This window comes from Perissodus microlepis, chromosome 7, assembly GCF_051167445.1.
Source record: "Perissodus microlepis isolate ML-2025 ecotype Zambia chromosome 7, ASM5116744v1, whole genome shotgun sequence".
Classification (NCBI taxonomy): Eukaryota; Metazoa; Chordata; class Actinopteri; order Cichliformes; family Cichlidae; genus Perissodus; species Perissodus microlepis.
This window is the reverse complement of record NC_140467.1, coordinates 21,688,339-21,712,112: the sequence shown is the minus strand read 5'-3', so window position 1 is coordinate 21,712,112 and position 23,774 is coordinate 21,688,339. Positions and strand designations below refer to the sequence as shown.

At 38.1% G+C, this 23,774-nt stretch overlaps 2 protein-coding genes across 5 annotated transcripts in view; one reads left to right on the top strand and one right to left on the bottom strand.

The window, feature by feature from the left end:
* The window catches only part of LOC146383039 (ethanolamine kinase 1), a 29,696-nt gene extending 15,948 nt beyond the window's left edge, over nucleotides 1-13,748 (top strand). The window contains exons 7-8 of one of the 2 annotated variants that reach the window (XM_084934154.1): nucleotides 2-75; nucleotides 6,560-13,748. In XM_084934154.1, the coding sequence (XP_084790280.1) occupies nucleotides 2-75; nucleotides 6,560-6,629 (144 nt within the window). In that variant the 3' untranslated portion in view covers nucleotides 6,630-13,748. Of the gene's footprint in view, nucleotide 1 lies in introns of both variants that reach the window. The other variant, XM_084934153.1, reaches the window with a different exon arrangement.
* The window catches only part of LOC146383038 (transcription factor SOX-6-like), a 102,731-nt gene continuing 92,468 nt past the window's right edge, over nucleotides 13,512-23,774 (bottom strand). For all 3 annotated transcript variants that reach the window (XM_084934151.1, XM_084934149.1, XM_084934150.1), the window contains exons 12-15: nucleotides 23,242-23,350; nucleotides 22,145-22,315; nucleotides 20,456-20,669; nucleotides 13,512-16,500 (exon numbers count right to left, since the gene is read on the bottom strand). In XM_084934151.1, coding sequence (XP_084790277.1) covers nucleotides 16,152-16,500; nucleotides 20,456-20,669; nucleotides 22,145-22,315; nucleotides 23,242-23,350 — 843 coding nt within the window. In that variant the 3' untranslated portion in view covers nucleotides 13,512-16,151. The remainder of the gene's footprint in view (nucleotides 16,501-20,455; nucleotides 20,670-22,144; nucleotides 22,316-23,241; nucleotides 23,351-23,774) is intronic.

The window sequence follows — 23,774 nt, the reverse complement described above, 5'->3', positions numbered from 1 at the left end:
GGCATCCAGCTTCCTCTGGGGTCTTTGGGCCATCCTGCAATCACGTTTCTCCTCGATTGACTTTGACTTCCAAAGGTTTGTCCAACGTCTGACAAAGACATTTAAAACTCCCACAACTCAAAGTGTCACTCTGCATAAACAATGCTCAAGTTTCCTAAAATGTCCTGGGTGAGATGTCCCATCCATCAAAAACATGTTGAGTTCATTAGTATTTAAATTGATGTTCTAATTATGTTAAGTGACACCTTCACATTAAAACGCTCTCAGTAAATGTTTAATAAAGGAACCCATGTAACCGCAAATAAGAATTATTACTTCTCTGCAGTTTTTTTTCAGCTGTAAATGTCATCATCCATCACTTGAAATACTCTGAAAAAGAAAAATATTTATAGGACATTGAATTTAGGCTCTCGGTATATTAGTGCAATGTTTAGACAAGCAGGATCTTTATTAGAAAGGAATGACAAAGAATTTGTTGGCAGACAAACTGCAAAAAAAAACAAAAAACGGTTTCATTCTCCCCCCAATGCTTCAAGTCTTTGTGTATTTAAAATCTGGCATAAAAAACAGGCGAGACAAACACACTTCTTCTACTCTTCATGTCACAGACAAAATATTTACACATGAAATTCTCTGCTTTTCTTCACTGATAAACTGCAACATCATAAGATGAAAGCCTCGGTTTTCACAAAGACTTTCAAAGGAGATCAAAACTAACGTCTTTTATTTTTAACAGTGATCACCATTGAGGACTAGTTATCTTAAACAAGTCCAGGAGACATTCCTCACCAGCAGCAGCACTCAGACAGTTCAGGAAGGCAAAATGTTTCCCTCAACCCCCACTTTTTTTCTGCCTTTCTCCTTTTTCTGCATGCCCCACACCCACAACAGTTGTGATCATGATCCTAATCACTATTGACACACGGCACCCTCCCCTCTGTGTGGCTTTTTCTACTCGCTTGCAAGATCAGCGACAGGGCCCCCACCTCATTTCAATCTGGACCTTGGAGGAAATGTGATCCAGAGGGGTGCTGAGGCACAGAGGCACTATTGTTCCAGTGCCGTCGTTCCTGCCTTACATATACATCTCTCATCCCTGGCTGGGCCACATGTGCCTGCTGAACGTCTACTCCTTTAAGCTACCGGCTGAGGTTGTCCTAAAGTGGATGGTGAGGGTTGGATTACCTTTCTTTAACTGGAGGGTTAAACTGAAATGAGCTCTGAGAGCAACAACAACAATGGAGAACCAAGTCTAATGTTTAAAAGCGGGAGGCTACTATCTAGCTAACCTCTGCCCCACGCCCATCCCTGTCATGCAAGACACATTCATGCACTTAAGCCTCCCTTTCAGGCAAGAGATACATAACATCGCTGGCTTCATCGATCTGTTAAAGTGACAATATTATTACATTCAGACATAGGTAACCTTTGGCTTAGTGCAGACATACATACAACAGGCAACATCAGTAATTGTGCAATTTTTGTACAATACATGCAAATGAGTTTTGCTCTTCAAGAAGAAAAAGATAAGAAACTATTTAAACCTTGAGTTGTTGCATGGGTGTGCATACTTGTCTGTGTTGTGTGTGTGTAATTTCTCCCACTGCTATCCCCCTGAGCCAAATCTCCAATAACTTCCCAACGAGTGACAGGCGTCACCCAGGCCTTGTGCTCTAACCAGAGCCAGATGTAGATGTGACAATAGGGAGCCACAAGGGGAACGCAAACCCGCCCTCCTTTTACCATCCATATTTACTTTTCTTATATGGTTTTTTTCATGTGTTGAAAGTGTCTGCAAGTCAGCAGTCTAGATTTGTGGACGTGCTGGCAAGGCGAGCTGTTATTTGACAAAGACATTATTATAAGGAAATGAACAAGGAGGAGGCCCACTGTTTGGAATAGCTTGACTACAAAATTGAGGGAATTGTGCACAAAAGTACATTGTGAAATGGAATACCTGCATTGGCAGGAGATCATTTTCCCCTACTCTTGCTAAATATAAAAAAGCCTCCATTCATTTCTGATGAAGATAAACATTAAGTATGCTAGTCTTAGGTGTCACCCTTAATAAAAATAGGGATAAATGGGATTGTCTGTGAAGCTTGCTGTTCTTATAGGAGGGAGGGTGTAATAGGCAATTACATTAATAGAAGAAACTACAGGGTGGGGTTGAGGTGTGTGCGTGTTAAATTAGCTGATAGTGAAGTTATTTTGACTTTTTACATTACTTGGTAGGAATCTATCAAACTCTGTACTAAACTGAAGAATAACACTGATTTTTTATTAAGTTGCTTTTTCTTTACTGAATTTTGTTGGGGAAAAAACAAGAAACTGCTGCCTGGAATTCTTTATTGAGGAATGTTTTGTATAGGAATGGTAAGCGATTCAATAAGTGAGCAATTACTGTTTAAGTATTCTGTCAGTCTATATGTCTGAACCCGCCGGATTTTTCAGATTCACACAATTTTCATTTACGCACATGCAGTGGAATGAGTGCATTCAAAGAAGAGCAGTGCATACAGTGGACATAGCAGAGAAAAAAACAAGGCCGACATTGATTGGATTTGTTTCCCAATCCTTTTTACAAAAAACAAGTTCAGGACTGCTATAGGAAATGAATGGGAATCCCCCCCCCCCCCCCGAAGAAAACCTTGCTTATCTCAGCAAGACAATGTCAAACCACATTCACGAATTACAGCAGCATGGCTCTGTAGTAAAGAGGTCTGAGTGCTGTGCAGTTACCTGTTACCCACTGAAAACTTTTTGTGTCATATGAAACATCAAGTACGAATGGGGGAAACATTAGGTTATCGAAACTACATGTCTCGTGGGTTTCCAACAGCTTTGCTAAAAGTAGTGATGAACATGCCCACGTTACAACTTGAGCATGTTCCAGCATTTGTTTTGCTGGCATCCAAAACATAATCTAGTCATTAACAAACACTGGGCAGCAGGGTTTAGTGGTGCCACCCCACAGGGAGCATGTTAACTGCTAATTCTAAATTAGCTGTATTTCATCATATAATATATGAAAGTCATGTTCTGAGTCAATTCACAATTTATACAGCATCCATATTTGTGTGGAAAGCAACTTGTTCATAGCTGTACAACAGCTCTACTTCCCCACCTCCTGTATACATGCTATTGTAGCAGTCAGCAGAATCTGATTCTAGTGGGTCATTATGAAAATATGAAAATGAAAATGATGAGCAAACACTTTAGTTTTCTGGACCAGTAAGGATAAGGGAGGCTTCATTTTGCTGTCTGAGTAAATGAAAGAAGTGTCAGTTATCAACTGTAGCACATGACTTGCTTGAAATTAAGTCTGTCCAGAGAAAACGCCTGTTGAGGCTCGCCAAACCACAGCGAGCGAAGTGAAAAGTGTCTGCTGGCCTCCACCAATGATTTCTACTCCCCAAAATTTTATTATGAACTTTTTTCTTTCTTTTTATTTTTTTCTTTTTTTGCAGTGGCAAAGGTTATACACACAGTGTACCACCTATCTCTATCAAACATGTACTGGTAAATCTAAAGGTCAGCCTTCAGCAAAGCAAAAACTAAAAGAAAGGAGAAAATGATGAACAAAAGCAGACAAAAAAAGCCAGGCTTTGACACAATAATTAGAGTGTAGCTTTACCCAGAGATGCAGGTGGGAAAGAATAACTAAAAGGCATGTGACTAAATTATCGTTTTGTCTCACAACACAAGCGCTTGAAAACTGATTTGGCATTGAGGAGTTCAGTGAAAGCACTGATTAAAGGACAAGCTCCTCTCTGTGCCTCCATTTTCTGTGCTTTTGAAACTTCACTTTATTTCAAAGGGTATAGTATAATGGCCAAGGGCAACAGCGTACTCAGACATCAGATTTATTGAGGCGTTCAATAATATGGTTTGAACAAACACAAAACCACTTCTCTTGCCGTTAAGTTCTGAGATGCGCTGAAGCTTTGGCACAGCTTTCAGACTCATTGCTTCATTTGAGAGTCTTGATGCTATTGTTATGCAAGATTGACAAACAAAAACACAGTACCCACCTATAAACCAGACAGAAAGAGCAGCCTGTAGCGAACAGTGAAAGATACATTATGGCCACAGATATATACAGAGGAGGGAAGCAACAAAGTACAACTACTTTGTTTTTGGACTTCTGTAGAACTTCTAGGTATGTGTACTTTACCTACTTTTGAGTTTTACTCCCTACAATTTAACAGAAATACCTCTACTTTTTACTCATATATTTTCAAATGATGGAGAACAGCATCTTCAATGTAGATGTGATCACTACAGCTTCTAGCTAGACTATAGAAGAGAAATGAGCATAAAGTGAGCATAAAGTGAGTAAAGTGTCAGCTAATTTCAGCTGAGCTAATATCATGCAATTTGTCACAGAGCATGTCTGCTAGCTAAAGGTGCAGCTGCTGTATTTCACTGGGAGAGAAAAGAATGTGAGAAGTTAAGTCAGAGATGGAGAAAGACAAGACTGACAAAGACAGGACAAGAGAGTAGAAGACAGATTTCTATTAAAGCTAAGTCAGTGAAACCTGATAAACTGGAAATTTAAAAGTTAATATCTGAGCTGTACATCATTTCAAGTTATGTTTTTTCACACTGTGAAACTTTTTACAACACAAATTGTAAAATGTTTGAATAACTGTCTGTTATTCAAAGGTTCAGTGAACATGCTAGGCAGGCCAAACAGGTTAGTTTGCAGTGCTGTGGAGAGGTCTCAAGAGATGGACTAATGCAGTTGGCTGCCATGTTCATGGTCAATGTTAGGTTACATAAGGAGTAGCAGATATCAAAGACAGCTTAGTCTGATGATGCTGACTAGATTCACTCAGCCCAACTAATCTCAGGATCCCCACTCCTGCTGAATCCCACTTTAACCCCTGATTATATTCATTTTTCTGTTTAAATGTAGAGGCAGAACCTGCCATTTACAATGTAGGTAACCACAATTAGAACTTCCTCTTTTCTGTTCTACATAACAGATGTTTGAGATATTCATCAGAATAAGAAACAAATATTGGACTCTTTGTCCTGAATGCCAACAGGGACACTGTCTAGTCAGGGTCAAGGGAAAGATAAATATATATATCATCAAAGATGTGTCTGTACATTTGATGATGACCTGGTCCACAGTGCTTTAGACCTGTGGCAGGGGTGAAAGTTTATCTTCCAACAGGACAATGACCCTAAGCACACTGCCATGATAACAAGTGTGTGACCTCAGGACCACTCGGCAAATGCCCTCGAGTTACCTAGCCAGAGCCCAGACTTGAACCCAATGCTGAAAAAATATGAAAATGGGTGTTCACTGATGCAACCCATTCAACCTGATGGAGTTTCAGAGGTTCTGCCAAGCTTGTAGCATCAAACTCAAAAAGACTTCAATACAAAGTATTTAGCAAAGGCTTGTAAATACTGTTTGTATTGTCATGTACTTTTTACTTTTATGTTTGGAGCACATTTCACGGACTGTACTTTTTCAGTTTAGTAAGAAGTTGAATCAGTTATTCAGCTTTTACCAGATAATTTTTTTAAAAGAATCTATAATTATATTTAGTATATAATTGTATTTATTATAATCTGCATTAGAATATTATATTTAATATATCATATATTATATAAATGTAATAATTATATAATAATTATATTACACATTTATATAAATACGTGGAAAATGTCTGTAGTTTTGCCACCTCTGGACATATACAATGCATCTTGAATAATAATTTTAGGTACTAATTTCTATTATTCTCATATAAAAACGGAGCCTGAAAAGACGTGAATATTTTGACATTACAAGTATGTTTCAAGTGATTAAACAGTTTGTAAGTTGCCAATATGTCAAAGAGGCTTCAACCAAAGAATGTTAATAATATTATAAATATTATATGTTTACTACAGGCAAGTAGGGTCAAATAAAACTCTGTGTTGTTGAATTGAATTGTGGAATTGTAGCCATTCAGACACCTTTTAGATGCTGTTTTTCTGTCAAAGCCAGTGGCTCACAGGTATACACAAAGTTTCCATGATGCCATGATGGGTATTGTCAATAGTACGACGAGTCTTTTCACTCCCAGTTTGTCAATATAAATTCAAAATTGTCCCTGATGTTTCATGGGTGTGTCTGTAATTGGAAAGTACTGTGTGTAATATTAAAGCACTGTACAAATGGGTACATTTTTCTTCTCATGTAAACCATTACAAGTGGTGAGACTAGATTTAAATTTATTTTTTGTGAAACACCACTTCATAAGTTACTTAAGTAAAACGTACAGTTACGGTAAAGAGTGATCTTAAGACAAAATTTGCCATGAGTCATATATGCTTGACTCGTCATATATAGAAACGGACAAGACAGTCTCAGTTATTTGACATACTTGCCTGAGCACATTTGATCTAAGGTTGACACATGCCACCCTTGGGCAATGTGACTTTCCAGCCAACAGATCAATGTACAGCTGTACAGTCTTTAAGGCCCATTTAGTTTTTGTATAGTGTATAAGATTCTGTTATCTAATCATGTGTTTTCTGTCTCCTGCTGTTTTATCAGATATGCCACTGCACGACTGAACTTCTATTTTGAGAAAAAAGAGGAATACTTTGGACTGGCAGTGAACTAATTAATCCCTCTACTTTTGCAGAACAATTATGTGTTTCTTGTGTCAAACAGTGATGTGGACCATATGTCAGATGGTGGAAATGGAAAAGCATAGAATAACCTTATAAAAGTGCTCCCCATAGTTTGTTATTTCAGGCTGTATAGTGTGAGTTAATATGTTTTGCTATCACTGTGATTTTTAAAATATTTGTTTTACCACAGTCAGTATGCCGATAAGCCTATTTGGCAAATTGAGAAGAGGCTCGTGCCAGAAATGAATTAATTGTTCCCACATTCAGCCGAGTCACATAAAGCCACAAAAATTGAGCTTGATCATAAAACACATAAGAGAGTTATTTGCAGGCTTATTCAGTGTGTACCACAGTTCTGGTGGAAAACAAGCTTTCATTTCAACTTATTTACTGTACCAAGGGCATTATTTTAATGTTTCTCTTTCAGAATGACTTGCTATAAAAATATCATGTGTGACTTACAGGGTGTTTGTTAATGTTGCCATAAAATGAAAATTTAAGAGAAAATCTTTTGTGTTGACCAACATTATTGAAGCTGTCACTGTGTGAAGACAGGCAAAACCGAATCAGGAGTTGCACGGTATGTACATGAACCAAAATGCAATGCTGACTGATATCAGTGCTTTAACAAGTGGATTTTACTTACTCTGTTCATTTAATGAGGTAGAAATGTACTTTAACTCCTAGTAGTGATCTGTTTTTTAAAAATATTCATCAAAATTTAGGCCCACAAACATTGTATGATCTTGGTGTAATCTCCTTGATTATGTCTCACAGGATGTTAAAAAAACAATGTAATGTATAATGGTTTACTAAACAAAAAGCAGATTAAGGGAGCACACACTAGGGCAAATCTGTAAATAAGCAATTTAAAATTGTCATAGCATAACAGGCACAGCTGTAATTATTGCTTTTTTTGTCATAGAGACTTGTAGGAATAACTAACCATTCACCCTTTTACTTAGATTTAAATGTCATGTGCCATGTATATACATAAACAATGAAATGGTTATGATTGACCAACATCAGGGAATTTGATTGAAATACTTTGCTGTTTGCTTTTCGGCTCAATTCAAATGCACTTATATAGCTCCAAATCAGAACAACACTCGCCTCAAGGTGCTTTATATTGTAAAGTATAGACCCTACAACAATATATTTGAAAATAAATAAGAGGTGTTAACAGGTACACTAAAGCTACTAGCTGAGGACATATTATTGTAAAAATACGTTCTATCATGCATTTAAGTGCACTTAAACTGTAATTATGAGGCAGATCGCTCACATTTTTATTCTTCCAAAGTATATAAATAACAGAACATAATGATATAAAGAGACAGAAATGAGCAGTGTGATCCAGATTCAACTTTGTAACTGTAAGAGCTTTTCAAATGAAAGGTTTCTTTATTTCACTGTTTAAAAGAATCTGGTATTGATCAAAAGTGCTACACTGATTGTTCATATAGGTAATGTAATTCAGTGTTGTACCACATGTTTATGATCACATGAAATAGAACTTCAATTGTAGTAGAAAACTGAGTAACGGCCATTAAAACAATAACTCTGGCCAATATCAGGAAGATGCTTCTTATGTGCAGCATAAAGCAGCGGATTTTTCCTCACTACTAAAAATATTGGTTTAGTGAGAATACAGCCTAAGTAGAGCGTGCAAGAACTCGCAAGAACAGAAATAGTTACATGCTAATAAGACAACTTCAGCTCTTTGTAGCCTTCTGCACAGACAGCACGCTAATACAAAAGTAGCAAAAATAACCTAGGATGTTAAAGTCATTCTGTGAAATGAAATAACATACTGATTACTTTTAAGAAAAGTAATTGGTTATGTGTAACACATTACCTTTGTTGAGTAACAACAGCAAAACTGAGCAGAGTGATGTAATTATGTTGTGAATACTTGTTTAGGCTAAGGCAGGGTGGATGGCAGAGGCTCCATAGCTCATTAGTACAACTGTCTGATTCTTAAAATCAGCAAATACTTTTTCAGTATTCTACCAAAACCACAGTTTATTTTTCTCAAATGTTCACCAAGTGCTTATGGCCTTGTGATATATCTCCCACTGCCACAGTATTTTCACAATTGTCAAAACAGTTTCACCACAAACTCCATTTAATGGCTGTTCTGAAGTTTTTGATCCTATCACTGTATCTTCAGTGGATGGAGCAGCTTAGATGTCATGGAATTATCGATTTTTCTAAGCACTTAAAGGCAACTCTAGAGTAGAATGTCTGCATTTGGATGATTCACCAGAACCTCAGACTATTTTGTTTTCTAACATTTGTAATGTCATTGCTTGGATTCTGTAACAGCATCTGCGGAATAACTTGAGGGTAGAGATAGCTTGAAGTTATGGCACATAAAATATCATTAGGGAATAGTTAGGCTTAGGTAAGTCAAGGCTGGTTTTTATGCTTTGGCTCTGTGGTCTTACATGTTATTTAGTTTCAAGGTACCCAAAAAGTGAGTGACCTGTAAGCAGTGTAGAAACAGATGAAGCTACTGTGATACCTGCTGTATGTATTCTCTCCAGACACAGAAGGTTTGAGAGAGACATCACAATATGATTGATAAAATCGTGAAACTGTGAAGCTAAGTGATACCAAACTCCTGTATTAAAGTTGGTCTGTACACCACCCCAGCTTCCACACCCTTGTAATGTGCATTATTACATAAAAAGAAGAGTACATCCTGCAGTATTGAATGATGGCATTGGGCCTAAATGTAACGCAACAGGCATTGGCCAGTATACGCATATAAACGCTTGAGATGAAAAGCTTTGCAGCAGAGAACAAAAAAAGGTTGAGGGGTCAAAACTCTTGAGACTGAGTGAGAAAATCAAAAGCAGGAGGCAAATATGGAATCTACAATGGAAGAGATTTAAAATATGACTATAATAACTGGAAATGTTATGTTAAGTGAGAGATATATCCATAAGACTTTTCTTTTCCAATGTTGGTTCCTTGTAGGATAAATGGTTGGTAACTTGTCCTTCAAACAGTTTTGATTGGTAAATGATATGTTTGTGTGTACTCACAATCAAACACATTGGTCTTTACAAAGTACATGTGACATGCTCAGAAATGTCAATGAGTCCTTCCACTCTATAACTGCTTCTACTGTCTTTATCTGTGAAGGGAGCACAAAAGGGAATGTGATTGTAAAATCAGTAGAAAGGATTATGGCGGGTCAAATGAGGGGAGGACTAGCTACAATGGCGTTCTTTACCTCCTCATGGTCGCGCACAGTTCCACTCATCAAGGCTGCAGCCGTGTCTTTGAGTCAAACAATCCAGCTGCCTTCATGCTGGCATTTTTCGTTAAACATATAATATTTAATTAGCGGACTAATGCACTTAAAAAGACCCAAGGACTTTGGATCAAAAAGAAAAAAAATTGGCCTTTTGTCCATTGCCTATTTTCCTGAAAAAGTGCTGTAGATTTTTTCTTTCACTTTTAATTGCATTAAAAAAAGAAGTATATGCCTTTATGCAATGTTTCAAAGACATAGAAACCAGGAAAAAAAAAACCTGTGAAAGCAATTCCTTTCAAAGGGCTTTTTTGTATGATTCTCTTTTATTCAGACATTGCATTTAGCTTTTTAGTTATTGTTAAAGGACTGACAAGGCTGTTGACCCTTGGAATTCTAATAAGTACCCAGTTTGCAATTGTAATCAACTTACATTAGCAACAATATACTCAAGGGAAGGTTTTACTATAAATTCACTTGTTATACATGTTACATACAATGCACAATGCATGCTTTTTGTTCCTATATTATATAGAGTGCTGTCACTTTCTCAGTTCCATTTCTAAATTCACAAAGGAAGTCAAACCTTCTCCTGTTTTTTTCAAAACACATGAGCCACGTCACCAACTATTCAGTATAGCAAGTTCAAAACTAAGGACATTTCCATCAACCCCAGCTGTTCTTTTATTTTTTCTACCAGTTTGCAAACTGTGTGCTAACAGGCTAACTCGAAAAGATGTCTCTTAGCGTTTAGAAACCCTCATTATTTAATCAATTAGGTTGCAGCTCCCTTGTTCACAAAAAGTTATGTTTTAAAGAGTAATGTGAGAAAAGTATGAAAATCTTATTGCTCCTTCATCTATGACTTCCACTTTCCCAGTTAGTTTATCAGCTCAGTTGCTCATTTGAAGTGTTGTTAAATACCGCCTTATGTCCATTTGTATATTAGGGCCCCAATTAGGATCCAAAAGAAGTATAACACAAGGCATTGGGTTTGATGAGTAACTATACCTCAGTTTCTCAGTGAAGAACCATAGCTGACCATGATAAGCTTCAAAAAGAGATAATCTCATGAAGGGTATGACCATCTTCTTTATACAGTCTGTGGTTTTCCATCAAGACCTACAAGACAGCAGATGTCTGAAAAAGTGTGGAATTTGTGTGTTTTGTGCATGTGGAAATAATTTAAATGTAACGGAAAAGTGCAAACATATATAGACTATAAACTTTCATTTGTGTCAAATTTAGGGGAGGAAGCCGTGTTTCTGCCCCAGATACCCAGAAATATTTAACTTTATTAAGAGATTAAAAACAAAAAACAAAAAAAACTTTAAACTGTTTTTGTTTTGTATTGTTTTTCAGTTGGGAAAATAAAACCTCTGGTGTATGCAAAAGCAAAGGCTTGTTTTAGATATCATATTCACGTGACCATACAACTAACTACACCACTGCGCTGCATTAGGTGGCGGAAATGCAGGAGATCAAAAGCCAGGCAATATCACAAAAACAGTGAGCACGGAGAAGATTCAAGCTGTGCTCTTGTTGATTGTAATTTTTTTTTTATGCTATTCTTGAGTTATTTAAAGAAAGGAGCTTCTTAAATCTAAACACTTCAACAGCTTTTTACAAGCTACAGCAGAGAAATAACATGAGAGAGATAAAATACTCGACTCGGAAATGTTCATGGCTGCAAACCAAACCCGAGTGCACCTGAACTTTCAGAGAAAACAACTTTCCCCCTGACAAGGAATTTTTCTTGGGGGGGCGTCCTCTTTTTGCCAAAAAGTGCAGTGGAAATATACCGAGTTGCTACAAATACTTGTAGTCCATGAGGAAAGTTTTTGCAGGGAAAACGCTGCTGCCTAATTTCACAATGTAGTTAAAAGAACAGTTAGGAAAAAACAACCTCTAAATCATACGTAGACTTCTAGACGACTTTTTACCTGATACATCACACAAGTGGCACCCGTTGTGAAACATGATCAACTCGACAGGAGTGAAAGGGTCAATTAGTCTCCTTTAAATCAAAAGCATTTCAATGATTAAGCATCATAAGCTCAAAGAGGATGTAGTGTGCTGCAGCACCATGACCATTCTCTGTGCTTTAATGAGTTGTGGAGCCTCAATGATCATAAACGGGCTGGCTTTGATGCCTCATTGAAAGAGCCTCTCCAACACGTCTGAAGGGAGCCTCCTCCTTTGTAATAACAATTTATAATTCTCTTGATCTAAATGCCCAATTGGTGGGGAGAGGGGAAAAAGAAAGGATGTGGTTCTTTCTAGTCTTCAAGACGGTTTTTAAAACTCAAAAAGTGAATTTGCCTAGAGGGCCCAAGCAAGACCAGGTTTCCATGAAGAAAGCATCTCAATATGTCTCATCATCCCCCACACACGAAACCTATGAGAAAAGAAAGGTAAATTCAAAGTCTATAATCACACACTTTAAGTTTACTAATAAGTACATTTCTGCCTTATATGAAAGAAACGGTTGCCAACGTTATTAGCCAAGGTGTAGAGCTTTACTGCAAAACATTTAGTTTTCTTTTGGTGTGTGGCTGTCAAGTCATTTTAATTATGTCCATAAAGTTCTTTGATTGATATAGTACACCTGATCCTTTTATGGATGACACAGTTTGTGTAAATGACCATAAAAAATATATCACTGCAACCCACTGTTGCTAGTTGTGCATTTAGCTACCAGTAGCTACAACAACTGGGAAAAGTTAATGGAAACAGAGGATTACATCATTTTCCTTCAGGGATGAAATGTTAACGGATAAATAAGTTTGTATACATTACTGCAGGAATGTACTTGAAATTATAACTGTGCTGTAACAAGCTACACTAACCTTTGTTGAGGTGCTGAAAGCTTCGCTTATGCTCACACCAACTGTGCACATACGCCCAAAAAAAAAACCTGTCAACTTGAAAACAACTAAATGTTCATCTTGAAGAAAGGAAAAAGGAAATGTAAGTTATGATGACTCGTTTAAAAAGCTTAGCATGGCAACAGTGCAAGTATGATTTCAAACACCCCTCCCAACTAAACGCTATAGCATAGCACACACACACACACACATGCTCACAAAGGAGTGTGTGACAAACTTGCCGGCGCCCCTCGCTGGGTGACGCTACAGTTGATTTGGGAATTACAATTAGATTTATGATGTGGCTGCATATGGCTAAGCTCTCTGTTTCTCTCTCTGAAATGCTGGGATTGGCTGCAGCGAGCACCGGCGCCGTGCCGTATACACCACAGCACAGTCAGAATGTGTGGCGTTACCTCACACACACACGCACAATGGAACAATAGGCCACATTTACCGTAATGGGCCACCAAAATATAAAGAGCGAGTGGAATAGCTCAACTTTGGAAACAGACAGCCTTGTGTTGGAAATTATTAGATCCCTGGAAAGTAAGGGTACTATTTAGAGCAATGGAAATAAAAATTCATGCAGCACTACCTGTAAAGTTGTGCGCATCGCTTTCATACACAGAACACAATATGTTGGTGGGGGGTTTTCTGCAAATGAACAATTTTACAAAGCATTCAAAATATTTCCCCCCCCCAAAACTAAATACATGAAAAAAATAAAAGCAAAAATCTCAAGTCTTTACTTTTTTTTATTTATATATATTTTTTGATTGTCTTTCTCACCAAGTTGTACTGACACTTTTTAGAGCCAAAGCTGGCTAATAAATACAATGAAATGTTAAAACGCACAATTGGATTTCAAATACAATACTCATCACAAAAAAAAAAAAAAATGTGTGTGACCAGGAAATGCTATGTTCTTCCTCTGCGGGTCACAACTGACAAGAGCATGAGGTTACCTTTCCAAAGAGATCAGAGGCGATGAGACCCCTTCAGGTGATACTAGAGCTGCGGCAACAAGATCTGCTTAAATAAATGAAATGCTTCCAAAGAAATGGCAATTTACTGGTGCCTCGCATGTACCAGGCTTCAAAAATGTGACTTTTAACTGACTAATATATCATGTTTAAAAATCAAACAACAACTTCACATTAGTCAATACTAAAAAACAAAAACAAACAAAAAAACAGATTCATATCCAGTGCTTAGGATGTGTATGAGACTAACAGAAATGTCTATGCACGAGGCTTTTTTTTATGTAACACAAGCAAAATCAGTGTTCAGTCCCAGCTTGTGAAGCATTTTCCAAGTAAAAACCGCCAGATATGGTCGTGAAGAGAAATTTGGGATCAAGATGACCGAAGCAGCTGAACAGAGCACCCAGAAACCACCCGAGGTCACACGTTTTAAGAATGGAAACATTAAAAATTTCAGAGAATGCTTTGAAAAGAGTAAAACTAAGATTTGTCTGCAGAGACATTTGAGTAAAACAGAGACTGCTGACTGCTGTGCTGCATCGAGACAATAGAGAAACATCTCGCTTCAGATGAGTGGAAAAACTTGTGTGCTCTGACTGGGGCGGTGGTTACTGAGAGGCAGACTGGTTAAGCACCTTTCCCCTTCGCTAATGTTCTCTTAATAATTTGCTCATGTTCAAAATACAAATGCAGTGTAGAAAAAAAGGTACCCTTTTGAAACAGCGGACCTATTAAACCCATTTTCTTTGTAACTATATAAATAATTTTTTAAAACACAAGTTTGGCATATATTTCCAACATAATGCTAAGAAGACATTTAAAAATTAACAAGCTAATGAAAGAAGTAATATTTGTTACATTTTTGTACCAATGCTACACACAATACAGTGAAGGGATTTATGATATTACAATTTCTTATCCTACAGTAGGGTCATCCAGGGGTGCACCTTCATCTTCCTATTCCAACTGAATGAACAGATTCAAAGGTTCACTTTTAAGACTAGGGGGATTCCTAAAGTGAAATTAAGCTAAAGGCTACCTTTACCTTTAGCCTGATTTAAAGGGACAGAAACATTTCTAATACTGCACTGCACTTAATGCATTTGGCCTCAAAGAACATTGGGCAGTGTGGTTTATGGAAGCACTAGTGCAGTGGAATAAAGGAATAGGCGCCTTCGATGCTGCTCTTCTAACTACGTCTCAGAGCCATAGGGTCTGCCAGAGAATGACATTCTGTGTGTGTGTGTGACTAAGCAAGTGTGATGAAAAAATAACCTCCCTGAGCACTGTTTGTGTTTGGGCCAGGAGGGGAGCCAGCAGTTGATGAGTAGGAACCCACTTCATCAAATAGAAAAAATTGATTGTATAAGACTTTTGCAGCATTGGAAATTAAGACTACAACATCCCAAGTGAATGTGAATGTTTGGCACATCTGAAGAAAATCTGTACAATTTATGGGTACTTACTTACTTATTTAATAATAATAATAATAATAATAATAATAATAATAATAATGTAAGGGAATTTGCTCCCTTTATTTCATTGACAGTCTGAAAAGTCCTACCACTCTTTTTGTATGAAAACAAACAAAACAAATAACACATTCACAAGCTGGCACATCATACCTGAGCTGGGATATTTAAAAAAAAGAAACAATAATGTAAGGTAAGCAGTTTGTCAGAAAAAAAAGTGTGTAGCAAAGAAATCGTAAGAAACAAAAGTAAGACTATAAGGTTACAAGAGCTAGGATTTATATTAAAAACTTTCCAAATTTCAAGTTCCGACAGTCTAGAGTTTGTACAGGCAGTGACCTGTCAGAAAAAAAGTCTATAGAACAAAAAAGCAAAAAGGAAAAAAAAGACAAAAAGTAAATACATAACAATGAAAACTAAATCACTCCTTAAACATTTAAGACCAAATAGCTGTTGAAGACCGATTCCTAATTCTTCGAAATCCATGCATGCCCTTTTACAAACTACACAGCAATGTGTTCGTCGCTCGTTTGTTCTTTGTCCCATTCTCTCTCATCCTCTGTTGTCTAACTCTTTTTTTTCTCGCTCCTGTTAAGATTGTCAAAGTAGAGGAAACTGAAGTTCACTGTCAGCTGGACATCTGAAGATTGATCAGACTGTGTTCTTGGGTCACGTTTTTCCTATTCCTTCGTTTTTCCATTTCTTCAAATGGGCGTCCATCAAAGATACTATCCCAGAACTTTCTGAGCATGTCTGAGCTGATTTGAAATCCTGTTGGGGCATGCTCAGTGCATGACGCAACATGTCCTGAAAAGTTAAACTGAAGGTCTCAGTAATAAAATGTCTTTTTAAGAAATGTCTCTGACTATAATGGGAGTTGTTCTCTTTTTTTCTTTTTTTACATCTGACACCCTGAGCTTACTCAGTTGGCACTGACAGCCTCATGTGTCTCGTGGTCGCTGCTATAGTCTGACTTGGGCTCATCCTCAAAGTCCTCATACATGTCCATGTCATTGTCTCCATTATTGGGGTCGCTGGGCAGATCCAAGGCTCCGATCACACTGCCATTGCTGCCTCCTCCACTGCCAGGCTCAGACTTTACACCGTACGTGCTCTGAATGACGGGGATGGCAGGATCAGGACTGGCCGAGTTGCTGGAGCAGTCTGAGGTCAGATGTGGGGATGGTGTAGCTGCTGTTGCCATACTTATGGCACCCGGGTAAACTCCTACACTTCCAGGACTGTTGCCCAGAGAAATGGGTGGCTGAGGCCTGAGTATGAAGGAAAGAAGATAAGGAAGAATTATATTATTTACACAACATAAAATGATCGAAAAGCTTTGTAACTTTTACAGTGTGATTTAAGTCTAGCAGCAATGCTGGACGCAGTCGAAAGGTGCACAAGGAGATGACCTTGAAGGGGAGATTAGTTCAATAAATTTTTTTTTATTTATTCATTTAAGTCTCAGCAAGCATGATCCAAAAATTACAACATTGAAGAATGTTAGAAATGATTGTCACTTCGTAATGAATGATTAGTTAAAGTTAAAGAAAAGACACTACGTCCCCGAGCTGCTGAACATCACAAGAAGGACTACTTGTAAATGATAAAACTTCTAGCTGACTGATAGAGATCCATTTGTATTCTTCTGGGAGGTCAAATATGGCAATGAATCCTTAAACCAATAAAAACTGACCTAACTCAGTGTTCAGAACAAAAACTTAGGAAAGAACCAGCTTTTAAAAACACACAATTTGTTAGACTGGCATAAAATAGTATTTTTGTACCAATAAGGTGATTCCCAAAGTAACGATATACTCCACAGTATGCTCTTTAAAAATAAAATGGACAAGTGAAGAACAAAAACAGGCAGCAGATGGGCAGTATCTGCAAGTCTGAAAGATTTAAGAAATGGGGAAAAAAATCAGCCAAAGGCCTGACACAGAACTTGGGATATGTATCTGTTAAGCATTTTAGACAAAGGCTCATCTGTATGCATGCATGTTTGCTCATACGAATATATTTCTGAACCTATTTCTCCATTTTCCCTGCAAAGCATAAAGAAACGGGATGGCTCAAGACCTTTGCACAGTTGTGTTTTGGTACAAGCTAGACAGATCAGACACTGATTCGTTAGCCTTTGAACAACATCTGTGAACAAAACATTTATTCTTAAGCCATTTAAGTTCAACCACAACGCTTTTCATCTGGCTGAGCATGTCCTAACATAGAGCTCTACCTGCCATATCACAGCAGCATTAGCATTGTAGATGGAATGGGGGTAAATGCACATCATTCAAACTGGCCCCTCAGGCTCCTCAAATGAACCGCATAAAGTGGGAAAATTACTGTCACCTTTTTCACCTAACAGTTTTCTCTCCTCTGTCTCCTGAAACAATTGCTGCCGTGTGCTCTGACAGACTTATTTTCACATTAAGCATTTTAAAATAACACTGGTTTAGCAATCTGGAATGTGCCAGAAACTAGTTGTGTACTGGCTCCTGTAGATGTTTGATTTAGCAACAATTGAAAACCCAGGCCTGGAGAATCTAAGCTTTCCTGCTTAGCGTACTTGACCACACACAGTAAATGTGGCATTCATCCTGTGACGTGTGCCTTGCGCTCATTCCCTCTCGAGCATGTGCTTACATTTCATATTCCACTGTGTCTGTCTGTGTCCAATTTCACTGCCCGCAAGCGCCCAGCATTGTCCTAATTTAATAAATGACAAGCTATTAAAAATCGCTCCTATTCAAAGCTGTGGCCTCTGGTAAATCCATCTCACTCATAGGCCACTGTGATGGCTTTAAACACATCCATGACTGGTTCCCATTAAGACAATGCCACTGTTTTTCCCCTTGCTGCACCGGCTGCAGTTGAAAAAAATATATCAAGCTCTTCAGCAAATGTTTAAGAGCTTTAGCAGATAGAACCACAAGAGGTTCCCAACCTTTCATAAAGGGCCCATAAACCTTGATGATCACTCCACTAACGTTAAACAAATGGACGCGGCTAAGAATTCTTTTCTATTCAAACTGAGACATATTAAGGAGGAAAAAAAGACCTCTCGTGAAATGCAAAGTTGGTTTTAATATATTTCTATACAATCAAATAAACTCAAAGAAGATAGATAAAATTACAAAATGATAAATTATCTTTTTTTTCCTTTTTACTTGGACATATTTGGGGAGAGATGTCTGCTGGATTGAGAGACGACTTTATCGAAGGCCACAGGTCCATTGTAAATGACTCAAATCCATCTAGAGTGAGACACAAAGACTGTCTGTTATCCAAAGCTTAATATCGTCAATGCCTTGTGGTTCTTGATGCAAATGGACCACTTTAAACTTTTAATCTCTCAGTTTTAATCAGTCATAATCAGTGTTGGTCAAGTTACTTGAAAAAAGTAATCAGTAACTAATTACTGATTACTTCCCCAAAAAAGTAATCCCGTTACTTTACTGATTACTTATTTTCAAAAGTAATTAATTACTTAGTTACTTTTTAAAAACACGATTTACAACCTGAATAGGTAATAAAGCGATAGATCTGTCAACCCAATTCTACTTTTTCTGCATAATCCATCATACAAAATGTAATCAAATGGAAAAGTCTCTTTTTTTTAAACTTGTTTTATCCGTTTTAATCTTTTAACTTTATGCATCAAGTAAAAATTAAATTATATGCACCATTCTCTGACTTGAAGAAATTAGTTTAACATTTAAACCTATTTTCTGCACATTCCAGCACATAAAATAAAATATTTTTTGTGTTTATACTCAGTCTTTCAAATAGATGCAAGTAAAACACAGCAGAAAGTAAATAAAATCAAAGACTAGCGGTCCTGTTGCTCTATTTTCACCTGTAAAGCAGGAGTGGGGTAGGCGGAGGTGTGCTCTGGTGCAGGTGTGGCGCAGCGGTCAGTGGAAGAATCCGCGAGTTTCTCTGTGAATTTCCCATTACGTCGTAGCGCACTCGGAGCTTGTTTAGGGTTTTTTTTCGGTGTAAAAAGAAGTTTTCTTCCCACGCACAACGGACACTAATGTTTTTGTCACTTTTTATGGAATCAAACTCAAAGTAAGGTCAGTACTTCCACGCTTTAAACGCTGCACGCTCATACTCTCTTCGCACTCGATATATGATCCATTGTTGATCTGCAGACAGCTGTTGTCACGAACGTCGCACTTGCTTACGTCACTGTCATGAGACATTCTCGCAAAAAAATCACGGTTTTAGTAACGCAGTAATGCAGCGTTTCTACGGGAAAGTAAAGGTAATCTAATTACCGTTTTTGCAATAGTAATCCCTTTACTCGTTACTTGAAAAAAGTAATCAGATTACAGTAACGCGTTACAAGTAACGCGTTACTGCCCATCTCTGGTCATAATATACACTGTAATGAAGATGTAACAGTGTGAAATAACCCTGCAACCATGCCAGCATTCCTGTCCAAATAATGGCCCAGTATTACGTCACGAGGCCAAGCTAAATAGTGACATGACATGGCTTATCCTATTTGGGATTATAGGACTGAAGAAGTACCACCGACAAAGTCCACAGGGCTTCAAACAACGATCAGTCTATGAGAAACACCACCATGTTAAATTATGTGGTTTAACTTCAGTTTACAGGGCAATTTTCTTCAAATAAGCATCAAATCACACTGTTATAAAGCAAAGTTATGTCAAATTATACTATCACTGTTATAAAATCTTAGTTCACCATAATTTGGTATAATGCTGTCTAATATATTTTGGATCAAATGACACTAATTGCATTTCCTAGTCAAGCCATAATTCACACATCGTTTAATTAGAGTACGAGTGCATTTGTGTGCTGTTTTATTAAATGTCTCTCAAAATATGGTTTGTTACATCTTACTAGTGCTCCATAAAATAAAGTGTGATCCACACAGCTCTCCTCTGAGCAGCACTGAATGCTGCATGACCCTGAGGGTGCCAACAATGCTAGAAACCTTTTCACCACCTCGACTCATACCAGTCACTCAGAAAGAAGAAACTCTCTTCAGTGAGAGAAGGTTTACTTTTGACATGTTTAAGTATTTCTGGAATTTAAATCACAATTACACAGTACTGCCGTCTGAAGGTCCTTCCATGAAGAAAAAAACTAATTTGAAATTCAGTTCTAAAACCACGTAACTCGCCGACACGCTGCAGCTTTCCTTCAAACTCGTGCGATCACTCACTTTTTTAGCTTTGTACTCACCCCACAAAGAACTGCCTCATTTCCTGACGTCGTGAACGCATCATCTGCTTGTACTCCCCGATGCGTAGCTTCTTGCCATCAATGATGCAGGTTCTCTTGGGCCGTGGCTTGTACTTGTAGTTGGGATATTTCTCCAAGTGAATCTTGCTTAAGCGGGCCTGCTCCTCGTAATATGGCTGCTTTTCCTGGTTTGTCATGGCTTTCCAGCGAGAGCCTAGAGCGAAAAAAAATTTAAAAAGCAATTGACACTTTAACTTAGGTTATATTTAAATATTTTAGTGTTACTAGTTAAGAGGGTGACTGAATTTAAATATCTGTACATTACCAAATTTTAGTGAGTGACTAACATGGTTTCAGTGAGTTTTTTCAAAATAGTTTCAGTGTGTGGTGAATCAAAGTTTTTCATAAAATTCCTGCAAAGCAAACATACTATCACAGCTACATTATTCAGTCACACAAAAGAAGCACCGCTTTGACAATTCTGGTTTCTTCCCGAGGTTGGATGCCTTCCTGTGAGCAGGCTCCATTGAGTGTTTAGCCTAGAAGGCTGTTTAAAACCAGGAGTGGATTACACTCTGCTTCACTCAGGAAGAATGATACATTGTGTATGGCTTGTTTTCCTCAGTAAGAGGACCTTCTGAGCAAGTGAACAGGGCCATTACTGCGGGAACGCAGCACATCTGTGAAGCACTTTGACAGCTGATTATACACACTCTTCCTTGCTCTTCTGTTTATCAAGGTTTATCACAAACTCTTCTTGTACTTTTGTGACACAGGAAACACAGAAACGTTTTTCTTTCTTTTTTTTAAACTTGCCACCCACCTACTCCCTTAAGTCCAGCTGTGTTATTATTTTAGAGATGGATGCATTGTATACATACAGTCATATACACACTCATAATTCCACTTTTCCTTCTCGTCTTGTCACTGAACCCTAATAAAAATCCAGCAGGAGCGCGCGATTAGGCAATGTACTTAATCAAATGATTTTCCCCTGTAATATGTTTCCACTGTAATAACAAAAACAAAGAAAAAAAAAAAGCACTTTTGAAAGCAAAAAGATTAATCGTCTAAATTCAGGATGCATGTTAAGAGCACAAAACATCCATTTATAGGACCCCTTTCAGAGACCTGAGTCAATAACACAGATCCACCTTAGAAAAAGCAATTCATTCACAATTCTCAGAAGTAGCATTTACGGCATTCAGCAAGCCTCAAGCTCACTTGAACTCTGCATTGTATGGTAGAAGTCTTAAGAACATTTCAGGAACAACCGTTATGCTCAGCATCATGTGAATGGATATCTGTGTTGAGGAGGTATTTTAACTGAATGCATCCATCACACTAGTCAGGCTGACACAGTGGAGCTCTGTGTATGGAGTGTTCCAGGCTGAAAAACACACTAGTCATTCTTATAGTACCCACTTGACGGTAAGAAACCCTGTGAACTGCATATAGCGGTAGGGTAACCTAATGAGCAGACAAGCTGACCTTAAACAAATCTGCCGTGTCACTTTACAGTCACTTAGAAAAAGAAAATAAAAATTAAAGCAAACACTGGCGTATTCTTTTGTACAAAATTTAAAGGAAAGCAAAAGTACTTCACCCTTACAACACCAGAACAACATATCGCCACAACATTGAGGTTTAGCTTTCTCACTCATCAAACATAAACCCGCAAAATCTCACCAAGGATCTTGCTGATGTTGGAGTTGTGCATGTCGGGGAAGGTCTGCAGGATCTTCCTCCTCTCATCTTTGGCCCACACCATGAAGGCGTTCATGGGCCTCTTAATGTGGGGCTCGCTGTTGTTCCTGCCTCGTGCCTCTCTGAACACCCGTGCCTCTGCGATGTTACTCCCTAAAAAAAAAGAGATCACTTTTGCTGTATGTTCACCATTAACGAGTTAGCTGTTCATACTTTCACACTTCAAATGCAGTGTATAACAAGGTGCCTGCTTCTTTGACTGAGGCACTTTTCTGTCTTCTTGGAAAGCGTAGCAAAGGTTTGGTGGAGTATTGTGGGCATAGTGTCCTTCATATCATTCCTACACACAAACACATGTGAACTTTGCACATTATGCTTAGTTTGCTTCCTCGTGATATTATCTCAGTGCTTAAGCTCCTGTGTTTACTCCTCTGACTCTAAACTAAACCACGATGAGCACTCCTTGGTGCCTGTAAACAGAATTGCTTTATGACAAACAGGTGGGCTTGAAAAAAATCGGAAAGACAACATTACAAGGAAGTACTTTAAAAGAGCGCGTTTAATGACTACATTTAATTCATAGTACGTAAAAATCAGCTCTTGTGACCTATTCATAATTATCTCTGTGACCATTTGCTACAGAAAACTTACTGCCCATTTTTGGTTTGCATACTAGGACCGGGTCACAAAAACTAGTGAAAAACATGAAGACAATTCATCCTCTTTTCCTACACTTGCAGTAATATTGATATTTGACATTTTCAAGTGAGCAGAATGTTCACCGTAGTGTCCTGACGTCCAAAATAAATATTTGTATTTTCTGAATACCTGCATTTGTGAGCTTTCTGGTAGATGACTTATTGAGTATTAGTCTTAGTAGGAAGGCCCACAGAGGTAGGGCCTCTTCTAAATTTAACCATGTGAGTTACTGTCACTGGTATCAGTTTTATCTGAACAGGATGTGACTCGCACTCTATTTTTGAAAAAAAAAAAAAAAAAAAAAACATGCCATTTTGCATGCCAGTAGTCAGAAATGTAGGTAAAAGAGTGGCAATGGGGTAAGAGACAGAGGAACGTACCATCTAAATCTTCTGGTCTTGTCAGGTCAATGACTCGATGGACCATCTTCCCAGCATCCTCTCCGAGCTTCCCCAGGTGCTGGCTCAGTGTCTCATAGTGCAGCCGCTCCTACAGTAGAAAAAAAATGCAGAACTGCTGAAGTCTGAGGAATACTTTAAAAGCTGCAAATCTTTACTCTGCATTCAGTTATTATTATTTAACCCAGGGGTCGGCAACCCTAGGCATGCATGCCAGGGTTAACTGATGGCACGACCATAGCTGGACTGGCCATCGGGCATACCGAGCATTTGCTCGGTGGGCTGGTGGTGATTTTTCGTTTTTATGGGCCGATGATTTTTTGTTGTTGTTGTTGTTTTTTGTAACGGTATAAACAATGAAAGGTGGTGGATTGGCCAAATGCTGGCCGGTGTGTAAAAATAACTCAGTTGTTTGGTGGTGGCTGTGGCGGAGCTTCCACAGATTCAGTAACATTAGCAAGTGGTGGAGGCCAGCAGGTGGATGAGAGAAAGGGGAGGCAGGAGGAGAGCCCCGA